This window comes from Callorhinchus milii, unplaced genomic scaffold (assembly GCF_018977255.1).
Source record: "Callorhinchus milii isolate IMCB2004 unplaced genomic scaffold, IMCB_Cmil_1.0 Scaffold1, whole genome shotgun sequence".
In the NCBI taxonomy this organism is placed as follows: domain Eukaryota; kingdom Metazoa; phylum Chordata; class Chondrichthyes; order Chimaeriformes; family Callorhinchidae; genus Callorhinchus; species Callorhinchus milii.
This window is the reverse complement of record NW_024704742.1, coordinates 137,822,055-137,834,585: the sequence shown is the minus strand read 5'-3', so window position 1 is coordinate 137,834,585 and position 12,531 is coordinate 137,822,055. Positions and strand designations below refer to the sequence as shown.

At 45.9% G+C, this 12,531-nt stretch overlaps 1 protein-coding gene across 2 annotated transcripts in view; it reads right to left on the bottom strand.

Moving 5' to 3' along the window:
- The window catches only part of slc5a6a (solute carrier family 5 member 6a), a 37,966-nt gene that overhangs the window by 13,131 nt on the left and 12,304 nt on the right, over positions 1–12,531 (bottom strand). For both annotated transcript variants that reach the window (XM_007908903.2, XM_042336210.1), the window contains 3 exons: positions 9,502–9,567; positions 5,398–5,449; positions 2,861–2,928 (listed from right to left, as the gene is read on the bottom strand). In XM_007908903.2, the coding sequence (XP_007907094.1) occupies positions 2,861–2,928; positions 5,398–5,449; positions 9,502–9,567 (186 nt within the window). The remainder of the gene's footprint in view (positions 1–2,860; positions 2,929–5,397; positions 5,450–9,501; positions 9,568–12,531) is intronic.

Sequence of the window (12,531 nt, the reverse complement as noted above, 5' to 3'; positions counted from 1 at the left end):
CTCACTTAGAAACATGGAAATCTATAGCACAGAAGGAGGCCATTCGGCCCATTGAGTCTGCACCAGCTCACAGAGCAAATCCACCGCCTATCTTATCCCCTTAAGATCTTCCTCTTCGATCGTGCCTAAGGTCACCTTCCCACTCCTGGTGTTAGGCTCTGCCGCTGTTAAGCGCGCCAAGATGCTACCCGGCATGAAGGGCGCTATATAAATGCAAGTTGTTGTTACCGCATACCTGTTTCAAGCCTCTCTCTTTCATATGCCTGTCTACTTCCCTCTTGAAAACTGCAATGGATTCTGCTTCCACCACCCTTCTCAGCAGAGTGTTCCATATCCCAACCACCCACTGGGTGAAAAAATTCCCAAATTTTTCTTTGATTATTTTTGTGGGGCAATCTGATTTCTGAGTCAATCCTCTGGGTGAAGAAATGTTCCTGATCTCACTTGTAGCTCTGACTATTAGACTATTTCCCGCTGTGCGAGAGGGAACAATCTTTCCCTGTCTAACCCCTTTCATTATTCAATAATAATAATCCTTGTCTTCGATATAGTGCTTTATCACATCATTGAGACATTTCAAAGCGCTTCACCGAGTACACTGTAAACAACAACAACAAGATTGCATTTATAGAGCGCCTTTCACGTCGGGAGGACGTCCCAAGGCGCTGGACAGTTGGGTCGGGACCCGAGCAGGGGGGAAATGGTCAGAGTGAGGGGAGGGAAGGGAGGGAGCGAGGAGGGGGTAGAGAGTCAAGAGGGGAGCTGAAGGCACGGTCAAAGAGAAAGGTCTTGAGACCGGCCTTGAAGGAGGAAAGGGAGGAAGCGGCGAAGGCACTGGGGGATGGAGTTCCAGAGCCTCGGGGCTGAGAGGCTGAAAGCCCGTCCACCGATGGTAGGGGGGTTGGGGCGGGGGATGTGGAGCAGACCGGAGCCAGAGGAACGGACGGGCAGGTAAGTAGGGGGATAGTAGGTCGGAGAGGTAGGAGGGAGCGAGGCCGTGAATGTAGGTGAGGATGAGGATCTTGAATTCTATCCTCTGGGGGATGGGGAGCCAGTGGAGGCGAGCGAGGGCGAGGGTGAGGGTGGGAGTGAGGGCGAGGGTGGGAGTGATGTGGGCGCGAATCCTGGTGCGGGACAGTACACGAGCTGCAGAGTTCTGAATGACCTGCAGTGTGGAGGGAGTTGGCGGGAAGGCCGGCGAGGAGAGAGTTCCCATAGTCCAGCCTTGAGCTGATAAAGGTGTGGACCAGAGTTTCAGCCGCGTGAGGGGTGAGGTAGTGCCGTAGTCTGGCGATGTTCCGGAGGTGGAAGGCGGTGCCAGTTGTGGTGCGGATGTGAGGGAGAAAGGACAGCTCAGGGTCGAACAAAACGCCGAGGTTCCTGACGGCTTTGAGAGGTGGAGAGTGCGGCCTTGGATGCATATAGAGGGTGAAGGGGAGGGGACCGAGGACAGAGTCCTGAGGGATACCGCACGAGACAGTGCGGGGGCTGGAGGAAAAGCCGTTTGTGGAAACAAAGTGAAGACGGTGGGAGAGGTACGACCTAAATCACTCAAGGACAGGGTCTTGAAGATTGAGGTGGGAGGACAAGCGGTGGAGGAGGATAGCGTGGTCGACCGTATCGAATGCTGCCGATAGGTCGAGGAGGCAGAGGGAGCCCTGGTCGCAGATGGTCAAGATGTCATTAGTGACCTTGACCAGGGTGGTTTCTGTGCTATGGGCAGCACGGAAACCCGACTGGAGGGGTTCAAAAAGTGAATGGGTGGAGAGGAAAAAGCGCAGCTGGGAGGCCACGACTCTTTCGAGAACCTTCGACAGGAAGGGGAGGTTGGAGATGGGCCGGTAGCTTGATAGCTGCGACGCATCAAGGGAGGGTTTTTTCAGTGTGGGAGTAATGGTGGCAGTTTTGAGAGGAATGCGAACAAAGCCAGAGGGACAGGTGGCGGGGGGGACGGAGGAGTCGGGATGCGGTGGAGAACAGAGGCCTGGGGTTGTTCTTCGCCTCCACGATTATCCTGGAGTAGAAGGACGACTTGGCCGAGGCTAGAGTGGAGCGGTAGGTTTTGAGGAGGTCCAGCCAGATTTGCCGGTGGACCGTTAGGCCAGATTTGAGCCAGGTGCGTTCAGCGGCCCGCACCTGACTCTTCAGTGAGCGGAGGTGCGTGGTGACCAGGGGGAGGAGCGAGAGTAAGAGACAGTACGGAAGGTGATGGGGGCAAGAGTGTCGAGTGTGGAGGAGAGGATTGACTGTATTTTGTGGGTAAAACGCAGCAGCCAATTGCGCACAGCAGTGTCCCACAAATTTGAGTGACCAAATTTAATTTGTGCAAGTGTGCGAGACTCAGATATTGCCATAGTCAATGTGAGGGTAAATCTTCCGAACAGAATTGTCATGAAGAGACAGTTGGTTAAACCCTCAAACCCTAAGGCAGAAAGCAGAGAATCAACATTCAGTCCTATTTTCCACTATTAACTCCCTTTATTTGAGTAGATAAATATAGTCATCACAAAGCCAATCAGAAAAACAGGGAGTGGTTGAAAGAAAATGCATACCACACATCAACAGCACAGCTCACGTACAGACATGCCACACGCACACAGAACATCATCAACAACTTGCATTTATATAGCGTCCTTCGCGCGAGGTAGCGTCCTGGAACACATACACACAATATTAAGCGCACACACACAAGCACAGATGTGGTATACCAAATGGCCCATTTCTGTGTTGTAACATTTCGTCAACATACGAGTTACATGGGCTCGGATCTCAACCAATGTGAATTACACAGATTTCTTGTCTCATCACTGAGCTTCCCGCCCCCAGATCCAAATCACGATCTGGTTCGTTCGATACTTACCAATGCCGTGTAGACTGTACACACGAGTCCCACCGCTAGAACTGAACCCCACAAGTCAAAACCGGTTACTGCAAGAAACCAAGGAAGTCAAGTTGAAAAACGGTCACATGGTAACAACCAAGGCTGGAATTCTGGGTGACATTTTGTGTAGAGGGATTATTATTCTTGGAAAGCGATTTGCCAATCAACTAACTATTTTAGTTCCTACTTTCTGCGAGATAAATAGAGGCGTGTGGAGTAAGGAAACTTGCCTAATTTTTTGCCCTGGCTGGGAATCGAACCCAGGTCCTCTCACTTGCGAAGCGAGTGCTCTAACCAATACACTACAGGACTCCAATCTGTGATTTGAGCAGAGAGCCCAGCAGCGTGAGGAGGGAACTGAGTGAGGTGGAACAGAGTGAGAATTCTGCTAAGGAACTTGGTAAGAATGAGAATTCTTCAGAAAGAGAGATGGCAAGAGAGCAAGAGAGAATTCTTTCATTCAGCAGATGAGTGGCAAATCTTTGAGGTAGTGTCAACCTTATATGTAAGCAGGCAAAGAAGTCAGTTAGCAGTTAATCATAGGCTAGGTGTTGGGGATTAATATAACAAAATGAAAAATACTGCAGACACTGGAAATCTAAAACAAAAACAGAAGTCATTGGGATCACTCAGCAGGTCAGGCAGCATCTATGGAGAAAGGAAAGTGAGTCAACGTTTTGGGTCCACGACCCTTTGTCAGAACTGGGGCATGTTGGGAGGGAGAGGTTTTTAAGGACTATCAGAGAGGGGATAGCCAAGGCAAGGAAGACAAAGGAGAAAATGGGGTAGAACAAAGAGAAACTATTCCCACTGGCGGGTGGGTCGGTAACCCGAGGAGACTGATCTAAAATAGTTGTTAAAAGAAACAGAGGGGAGGTGAGGAGAAATTTTTTCACACAGCGAGTTTTTCGGACCTGGAATCCATTGCCTGAAAGGCTGGGGGAAGCCGATTTGATAACAACTTTTAAGAGAGAAGCAGATAATTATTTGGGGAGGACAAGTTTGCAGGGGCTATGGGGAGAGAGCGGGGGAGTGGGATTGATTTGGTAGCTCTTTTAAAAGAGCCGTCACAGACACGATGGGCTGAATGGCCTCCTTCTGTGCTGTATAATTCTATGAGTCTATGAATGGGCCAGATGGGCTTGCAGCGCTAGACTGAATAGGAATTTCAGTCCTCAGATGTTCAGATATGATAAACAACAAGAACAAGATTACATTTGTATAGTGTCTTTCACGTCGGGAGGCTGTTCCAAGGCGCTGGACAGTGTACAGCAATTCAGACCTGAGCTGGGGTCAGGGGAGAGAAGGGAGGGGAAGGGGGTGACCAATGGCATAGTCGAAGAGGAGGGTTTTGAGGCGGGATTTGAAGGAGGCTAAGGAGGGGGCGAGGCGGAGTGATTGGGGCGGGTGGATCGGGGGACGTGGAACAGGCCATAGCCAGCTGAGCGGAGGGAGCATGCGGGTTGGTAAGGGGTTAGGAGGTCACAGGGTGGGGCGAGACCATTGAGGGCTTTGTAGGTGAGGACCAAGATTTTGAACTGGATCCTCTGAAGGATAGGGAGCCAATGGAGTCAGGCGAGAATGGGGGAGATGGGGTCACAGAGTTTGGTGTGGACATTGGCTGCAGAGTGCTGGATTATCTATGGGGGGAGGAGTTGGGAAGGCCGACAAGCAGGGGGTTTGCATAGTCGAGCCTGAAGGTGATGAAGGTATGAACAAGTGTTTCAGTGGCCTGAGCGGTGAGGTAGTGGCAGAGTCGGACTGTATGATTGTATGATTTGTATGATTGGCCAACAATGGAGAAAGACAATTGCTGTCTCATAATTGTGCGACTCAGAAAGCCTTGCCTTTGTGCTGACAGATCACAATGTACTCAGCTGTAGTGTTTGCACTACGCCCATTGCTAATACCCAAAGCTGTCACCTCTGCCTACCAACAGACCCTACCCTTGACAGCAGTTCCCTGTGAAGCACTCAAGAGACATTTTGATGTTAAAGCTCGTGAATCAAATGCAAAGACAGTCATTACACTATGCAGGTGGGCCAACCTCTTGACTGCTGAGGGCTGGATGTTCTATTTGAGAAACATAACTATTTTTGTAAACATAACATCTATGGATTCTGGAGGGTGGGTGGGGGGGCAGATGAATTAGAGTGTGGGGTGTGGGACAGGCTGTATGAATTCGGCCCACGGGCTGCCGGTTGATCACCCTGCTCTATAGTGTTAACCAGGGATGGATCAACCCAGTTGCCATTTGTTGAACTCGCTTAGCCTTTCACGTCGGGACGTCCTCCCGACGTGAAAGGCGCTCTATAAATGGAATCTTGTTGTTGTTGTTGTCAGCAACTGGTGAGGGGTTATGCAAAGGGCAAAACCACTGACACTAGATACTCGAGTAAGCATTCACATCCTCAGCTTCAGATATCTAGATGTCTGCATGCCTAGCTCTCTCTCTCTCTCTCTCGCTCTCACCGGCTGTGTATAAATATGTTTCAAATGCATCTGTCTCACAGTACCTGCGTTCAGTGCCAAAGCAGGAGTATACAGCACCACGCCCATATATATAACCTGGAACAAAACACAAATAAAACAGCATCAAGAATAGGTCTAATATCTGAATTCTAGAGTATTTGTTATGTAGGATTAAGCAGGGTTTCCTTGTAGCTGTGGTGGTCTCTAGTTCAGTTTCTGAGCCAGGCGAGTCCACAGTATTCCAGGGCAATGCAGCCTGGCTTATTGGCAGGACCTAGGAAGCCAGACCACTCACTAGGGGCAGGGAATCCTCCCACTCAGCAGCTGTTAACCCTGAAAGCCAAAGCCCTAACAGGTAGGGTGGTCCGAGCTGGACAAGCAGTGGGAAAATGATGGCAAGTGATATCAATGGCAAGTTATGTGGTTTTAGCTGGTTAGATTCCAGTCATACCCCAACGCACACTCGGGGTCCCCAAACCATGGCTCTTGCCAACCTGCGCCTAATACTCTGGAATTAGGTAAGCAGGATGCTTCCCTCCAGGGTGAGTGCACATTCCATTCCAACAATCTATCTCTGGGATTTCCATGTGTAGGTGGGATGCGTGGAATTCTCAGTTGGGTTTGGATACTCTTAGGCATGGTGATGGGTTTCCCCATTTGTCGGAATGGGCTGGCTGATCAACTCCCCGTCCCGCCACCCCCAAAAAATTTGGTATAGCGCCTTTCACGTCAAGAGGACGTCCCAAAGTGCTTCACAGGATATACTGTAAAGTGGATTGACTTTTGTGGATGTATGGATAGCACATGAAGAAAGATCTTACATTTTCACAGCATTTTATTACGACAAACAGTCTCAAAACACCTCACGGGGAGTTTCTGTCAAGAGTAGTTTTTTGTAGGTAAAAACATTTTTTTTGTGCAAAGCATTATCACATCAACAACCATGAGGCGAAATGAACGATTAAGATTGATGGTCAGGACACCGGGAAAAACGCCCTTCTAGTTTCTAATAGTAGGATCTTTAACATATAACATAATAATAATCCTTGCACTTGATAAATAAATTATCTGAATTCTGCAATGACGGCCCAAAGTCCTAAATCTGTAGATGACAATAACAGGGAGTGTAGCTAACAGGGAAGAATACTGTAAGGAAATTCAGAAGGACATAGCAGACTAGTAGATTGGGCAGAGCGATGCAGCTAAATAATGCAGAAAACTGTGAGGTACTATATTTTAGAAGGAAGAATACAGAACAAAATTACATTTGTATAGCACCTATCATGTCGGGAGGACGTGAAATATAATAAGGAGAGGAAACAGTTGAATACTAAGTGGTCAAATATTAAACATATAAGAACATAAGAACATAAGAAATGCTGGACGAAGAAAGACCAAGGTCCATTTAGTTCGCCTTCCACCTTCCTGGCGGTCGCATGTACATATGTCTCAAGCTACCTTTATGCTATATCCCATAATGTTATTTCCTAAAAAAAAACTATCTTATCTGTTTGAAAGAATCAACACTTCCTGCTTCAACAGTCTCCCTAGGAAGCCTGTTCCACAGGTTCACTATTTGCTACTGAAGTAGGGTTTGGTACATGGGTTCTGATTTACCCCCCTTCAATCACAGGCTGTGTCCTCTGGTTCTACTATATCTGACAAGTTGAAACAGCCTGTCATGATCTATATTGTCTAGCCCCTTTAGAATTTTAAAGACAGCTATCATGTTGTCTCTCAATCTTCTCTTTTCCAGGGTGAACATTTTTCTCAGTCGCTCCTTATCATTCAGTCCTTCCAGTCCCTCAGTCATTTTGGTTGCTGTCTTCTGTATCTTCTCGATTTCCCAATATCCATTTTGTACTGCGGCGTTCAGAACTGCACACAATACTCTAAGTATGGTCTCACCAAAGATTTATACAATGGCAGGATTACCTCACTATTTCGGCTGCTATTGATCTTTTAATACCAACACCTGGTTTGCTTTACTCACTGCCACAGAGCATTATTGGGACACATTCAGTTTATTGTCAATCAGGACCCCCAAGTCCTTTTCATTTTCCATACATATTATTTTCCTTCCATCCAAATAATAGTCACTTCCAGGCTTGTGTGTCCACGTGGGAAGTACTTTACATTTCTCCACACTGAATTTCATCTGCCACCGATCTGCTCAATTCCCAAGTATATTCAAATCCTCCTATAACCTGTCTTGTTCAGATTCGCAATCAACCATCTTCATTAGCTTGGTGCCATCTGTAAACTTAGCCACTTGTGCTCGCAATTCCTAGTTCCAGATCATTTATAAAAATATTGAACAAAAGAGGTCCCAATACAGACCCTTGTGGAACATTTTCCGTCACCACCATCTGGATTCTTCTGGTCAACCAATTGTGTATCCAATGTAATATACCTCCACTGATTCCCACTTTTTTTTAAACTTTCAGTACCAGCCTCTCAAGAGAAACTGTATCAATGGCCTTACTTACAACAACAACAACAACTTGGATTTATATAGCGCCCTCCACGCCAGACGACATCTCAGAGCGCTTAGATCTAGATATACAACGTCCACAGCCTTACCCTTATCAAGCTCCCTTGTCACAAAGTCAAAAAAACCCAGTAAATTAGATTGTGAAGACCTTCCCTTCATGAACTCATATTGGCTATCATTTATGATTTTATTTCTGTTCAGATGCTCCATGATTTTATCCTTAATAAGAGTCTCCATAATTTACCCACAATGGACGTCAAACTAACTTTTGTTATTTTCTTAAAAATAGGAGTAACATCTGCCTTTCCCCAGTCCCCTGGCTAAAAGGAGAAAAAGAGCAGCGGTCTGGGAGCTAACATACATAAATCTGTTATTTCCACCCTTACTTCCCTCAGTAACCTAGGATGGAAACCATCCGGACCGGGATACTTATCTACTTTGAACAACGACAACCTTTGTAGTATCTCCTCTCGGTTTATTCTTATCCTATTCCAATTTCTCTATTCTCTCCTCCAAAGCTGTGGCATTGGCTGCATCCTCTTCTTTTGTGAAGACAGATGCAAACTATTCATTCAGACCAACAGCCATGCCCTCTGCCTCCACAAGATTTCCTCTTTGGTCCCTAATTGGACCCACCCTACCTTTGACTAACCTTTTATTCTTTATGTGCTTACAAATTACCTTAGGGTTCCTTTTTATACCCGCTAATCGTTTCTCATACAATCTCTTTGCTCCCCTTATTTCCTTTTTCAGTTCTCTCTGTACTTTCTATATTCTATTTGATTATCTTCTGTATTTTGGGCCTAACATTTATCATAAGCCTCCTTTTTCTGTATTATTTTAACCTGAATTTCCTTATTTATTCAGAGATATTTGGATACCCTCCTTTCCCCTTTGTGGGAATGTATTTGTTCTGTCCCCGAACTTTCTCCTCTTTGAAGGCTTCCCATTGGTCGTTAGCTGTTTTATCTGCAAATCTTTCGTTCCAGTCCACATTAGCTAGATCTCTTTTTAACTCACTGAAATAAGCCCTCTTCCAGTTCAGTACCTTTACCTTTGATTGCTCCTTGTCCCTTTCCATAAATACTCTAAACCTAATTGATTAGTTGTCCAGCTGCTCTCCTACTGAAACCTGCTCCACTTGCCCCATTTCATTCTCCAGAACTAGATCCAGCATTGCTTCCTTCCTCATTGGGCTGGAAATATACTGATCCAGAAGGTTATCCTGCACACATTTCAGGAATCCTTCCCCCTCCTTGCCCTTTACACTGTTATTTTGTGAGACTATGTTAAGATAACTGAAGTCTCCCATTATCACTACTCTTATTGGTTTTACATCTGTCTGAAATCTGCTTGCAGATTTACTCATCCATCTCCTTCCCACTATTTGGTGGTCGGCACAGACATGATGGTCCGAATGGCCTCCTTTTGTGCTGTATAATTCTATAATTCTTGAAATGAAAGTTGTTGCTGTTGTGGTCAAAGCCCTGCTTGGTATTCTCCTTTGACTCTGAGAAGGGCTTTGAGACACTGACCCTGTGTGGAAAGTGCACGTTGTTGCTGTTGTGACATGGTTTGGATTCCAGTCGAGCAGCTCGTGCCCGCTTTCAATTGAGTGATCCACCGCAATTGTCCATCAGCGCGCTGCACTCACCATCTGAAAGATAAAGGTCAGCGTCCCACACAGTCGAGTGGCTTTGTTGAAGCGGAGTTCCAGGTACTGTGGAAAAAACACAGGGGAAGAGGGGTGAGTAGTCATGCTGATGTGAGGGAACGAGCCACAACCCAGTCTCACAAACATTTCCGCAGAATTTACAACACAAAAACAGGCCACTCGGCCAAACCAGTCTTCTCTTTTCGAAAGCCAATGGATCTTTAATGTCCACCTGACAGAGAGATCCTGGCCAGGCAGACAGACGGGAGCTCAGTTTAATGTCTTATCTGAAGTGACTTTTTTTGCAGTTAAACACAACCATTTTGGCACAAATACCATGGGGTAAACGGCTGAACAACCTGGAGGATTGTTGGTCAGGACATTAGGAGAAATTTCCTTCTCTTTTTTAAGATCGCAGCTGTTCAACAGACGAATGTGATCTCATTTTAACATCCCACAAGGCGCGTCAGCTCGGACTGTGAGCTCAGGTCTCCAACATGGGGCTTGAAGCCACAACCTTCTGACCCGGAGCCAAGCTGACACTTTAATGCATTCACATTTAACCTCACAGACTAGATAGAGAGGTACTGCATTGTCAGAGGTACTCTGACTCTCATCCTTCAGATGAAACGATAAAGCGAGATGGATGTTAAAAAATCCCGTGACACTATTTCCAAAACGCAGGGAGCTCTTTTGACGTCTCCGGTAATCTGAAATCCAGATATCAGATTAATTCTACATTTACCTACAGAGCAACGGTCACCGAACTTCAAAGTAACTCAAGGTGTGACACAAATTTGAGATGTTTCGAAGTGATAAGGCGTTGGACCAAACACAAGGTCAATCTCAATCCTCAAACTGTCACTGCTCAGTGACTCCACCAAGCACATTTTGTACTCTTTAAGCATGAGAAGAATTTAAGAGGGAATAAGAATTTCAAGAGGAAGAACGTAAACGGATAGAGCAGGGAACTGGGATCAAAATAGCTATCTTCATTGAATAAACTAGTACCAGTTTAGTATTGGTGGGCTTTGCGACTTCCCCTGAGCTGCAATTTCTGGAATTGATATAGCACCTCATCACGTTGTTGAACTTGGTTCAAAGCACTTCATAGAATTTGCTGTTTAGTGTAGGGACTGTGCATTTGAAGATTAAATATGGCAGCCAATTTTTACTCATATTATACCCCACAAACAGCCATGTAATTAATGGCCAATTTTAACTGGGGGATTGTTGGCCAGGATACTGGGAGAAGTTCTCTTTTTATTCAACATCCACCTCAGCAAGTAACATCCAAAATGGGATCTTGGTTTAACATCTTTTCCAAAAGACGTGGCAATGGAAAGCTCCTCCAGCATTGCACGGTAATGTCAGCATGGACTGAAACTTCAAAAACTAGAGAGAGATGAACTCTCTAGATCATCTTTCACAACCAGATCCAGAGGTAAGAGTGCTCCCAGGCTGACACAGTAGAATCTTAGAATCGTACAGCACAAAAAGAGGCCATTCGGCCCATCGAGTCTGTGCGGCTCTTTGAAAAGAGCAATTAATGTTAATCCCACTCCCCAGCCCTTTCCCCATAACCTGCAAACCCGTCCTCCTCAAATACCCGTCCACCGCGTTTTTAAAAGTAGTTATCGAATCGGCCTCGACCGCCCTTTCAGGCAATGTTCCAGATTCGAACAACTCGCTGCGTGAAAAATTTACTTCTCACCTACTTCTTTTAGAGATTATTTTGAATCTGTGACCTTGAGTCACCGACACACCCACCAGTGGGAACAGTTTTTCCCTTTCTAACCCATCAAATCCCCTCATGATTTTGAAGACCTCTATTAGGTCCTCGTAACCTTCTCTGCTCCAATGAGGATAATCCCGGCCTCTCCAGCCTTTCCTCATCATCACGGTCCCTCATTCCTGGTCCCATCCTCGTAAATCTCCTCTGTACCCTTTCCAATGCCTTAACATCCTTCCTATAGTGTGGGGCCCAGAACTGGGGCAGTATTCTAACTGAGGCCTAACCAGTGTTTATATGGGTTAATCATAACCTCCTGACTCTTGTACTCTATGCCCCTATTTATAAAGCCCAGTATCCCATATGCCCTTTTTACAGCCTTATCTCCCTGTCCTGCCACCTTCAAGGATTCATTTACCTGCACCCCCAGGTCTCTCTGTTCTTTTACCCCTTTAAGATTGTATTATCAGCCTATATTGCCCCTCATTCTTTCTACCAAAATGAATTACCTCACATTTCTCCACATTGAAACTCATCTGCCATGTGTCGCCCATTTTACTATTCTGTCTATGTCTTCCTGCAGTTGGCTCCTATCCTTCTCACTGTTTACCCCCTCCCTAACTTTGTGTCGTCCGCAAACTTGGAAATGGTACTTGCTATACCCAAGTCCAGATCATTTATGTATATTAAGAAGAGCAGTGGTCCTAATACCGATCCCTGGGGACACCACTGTACACTTCCCTCCAGTCAGAAAAGCAGCCGTTCACCACAACTCTCTGCTTTCTGTCTCCCAGTGAGTTCTGGATCCGCTGCCACTGTCCCTTTTATACCGTGGACTTCTATCTTTCTTACAAGTCTTTCATGTGGCACTTTGTCAAAGGCCTTTTGAAAATCCATATAAACTACATCAACTGCACTACCATTATCCCCTCTCCGTTACCTCATCGAAAAATTCTATTAGATTTGTTAGACAAGATTTGCCTTTAACAAATCCATGTTGGCTGTCCCTAATTAACCCATATTCTTCTAAGTGAAGATTTATTGATAATAATAATAATCCTTGCATTTGATATAGCACTTCTTCACGTTTTCTCGACATCTCAAAGCGCTTCACAGAATAGACTGTAAAATGAATTGACCGTATATCTGTGGGCGAAACGCGGCAGCCAATTGCGCATAGTAGTGTCACACAACAACAACAACAAGATTCCATTTATAGAGCGCCTTTCACGTCGGGAGGACGTCCACACAAACAGTCATGGATTGAAAATGACCAATTTATTATTATTTTGGAGGGA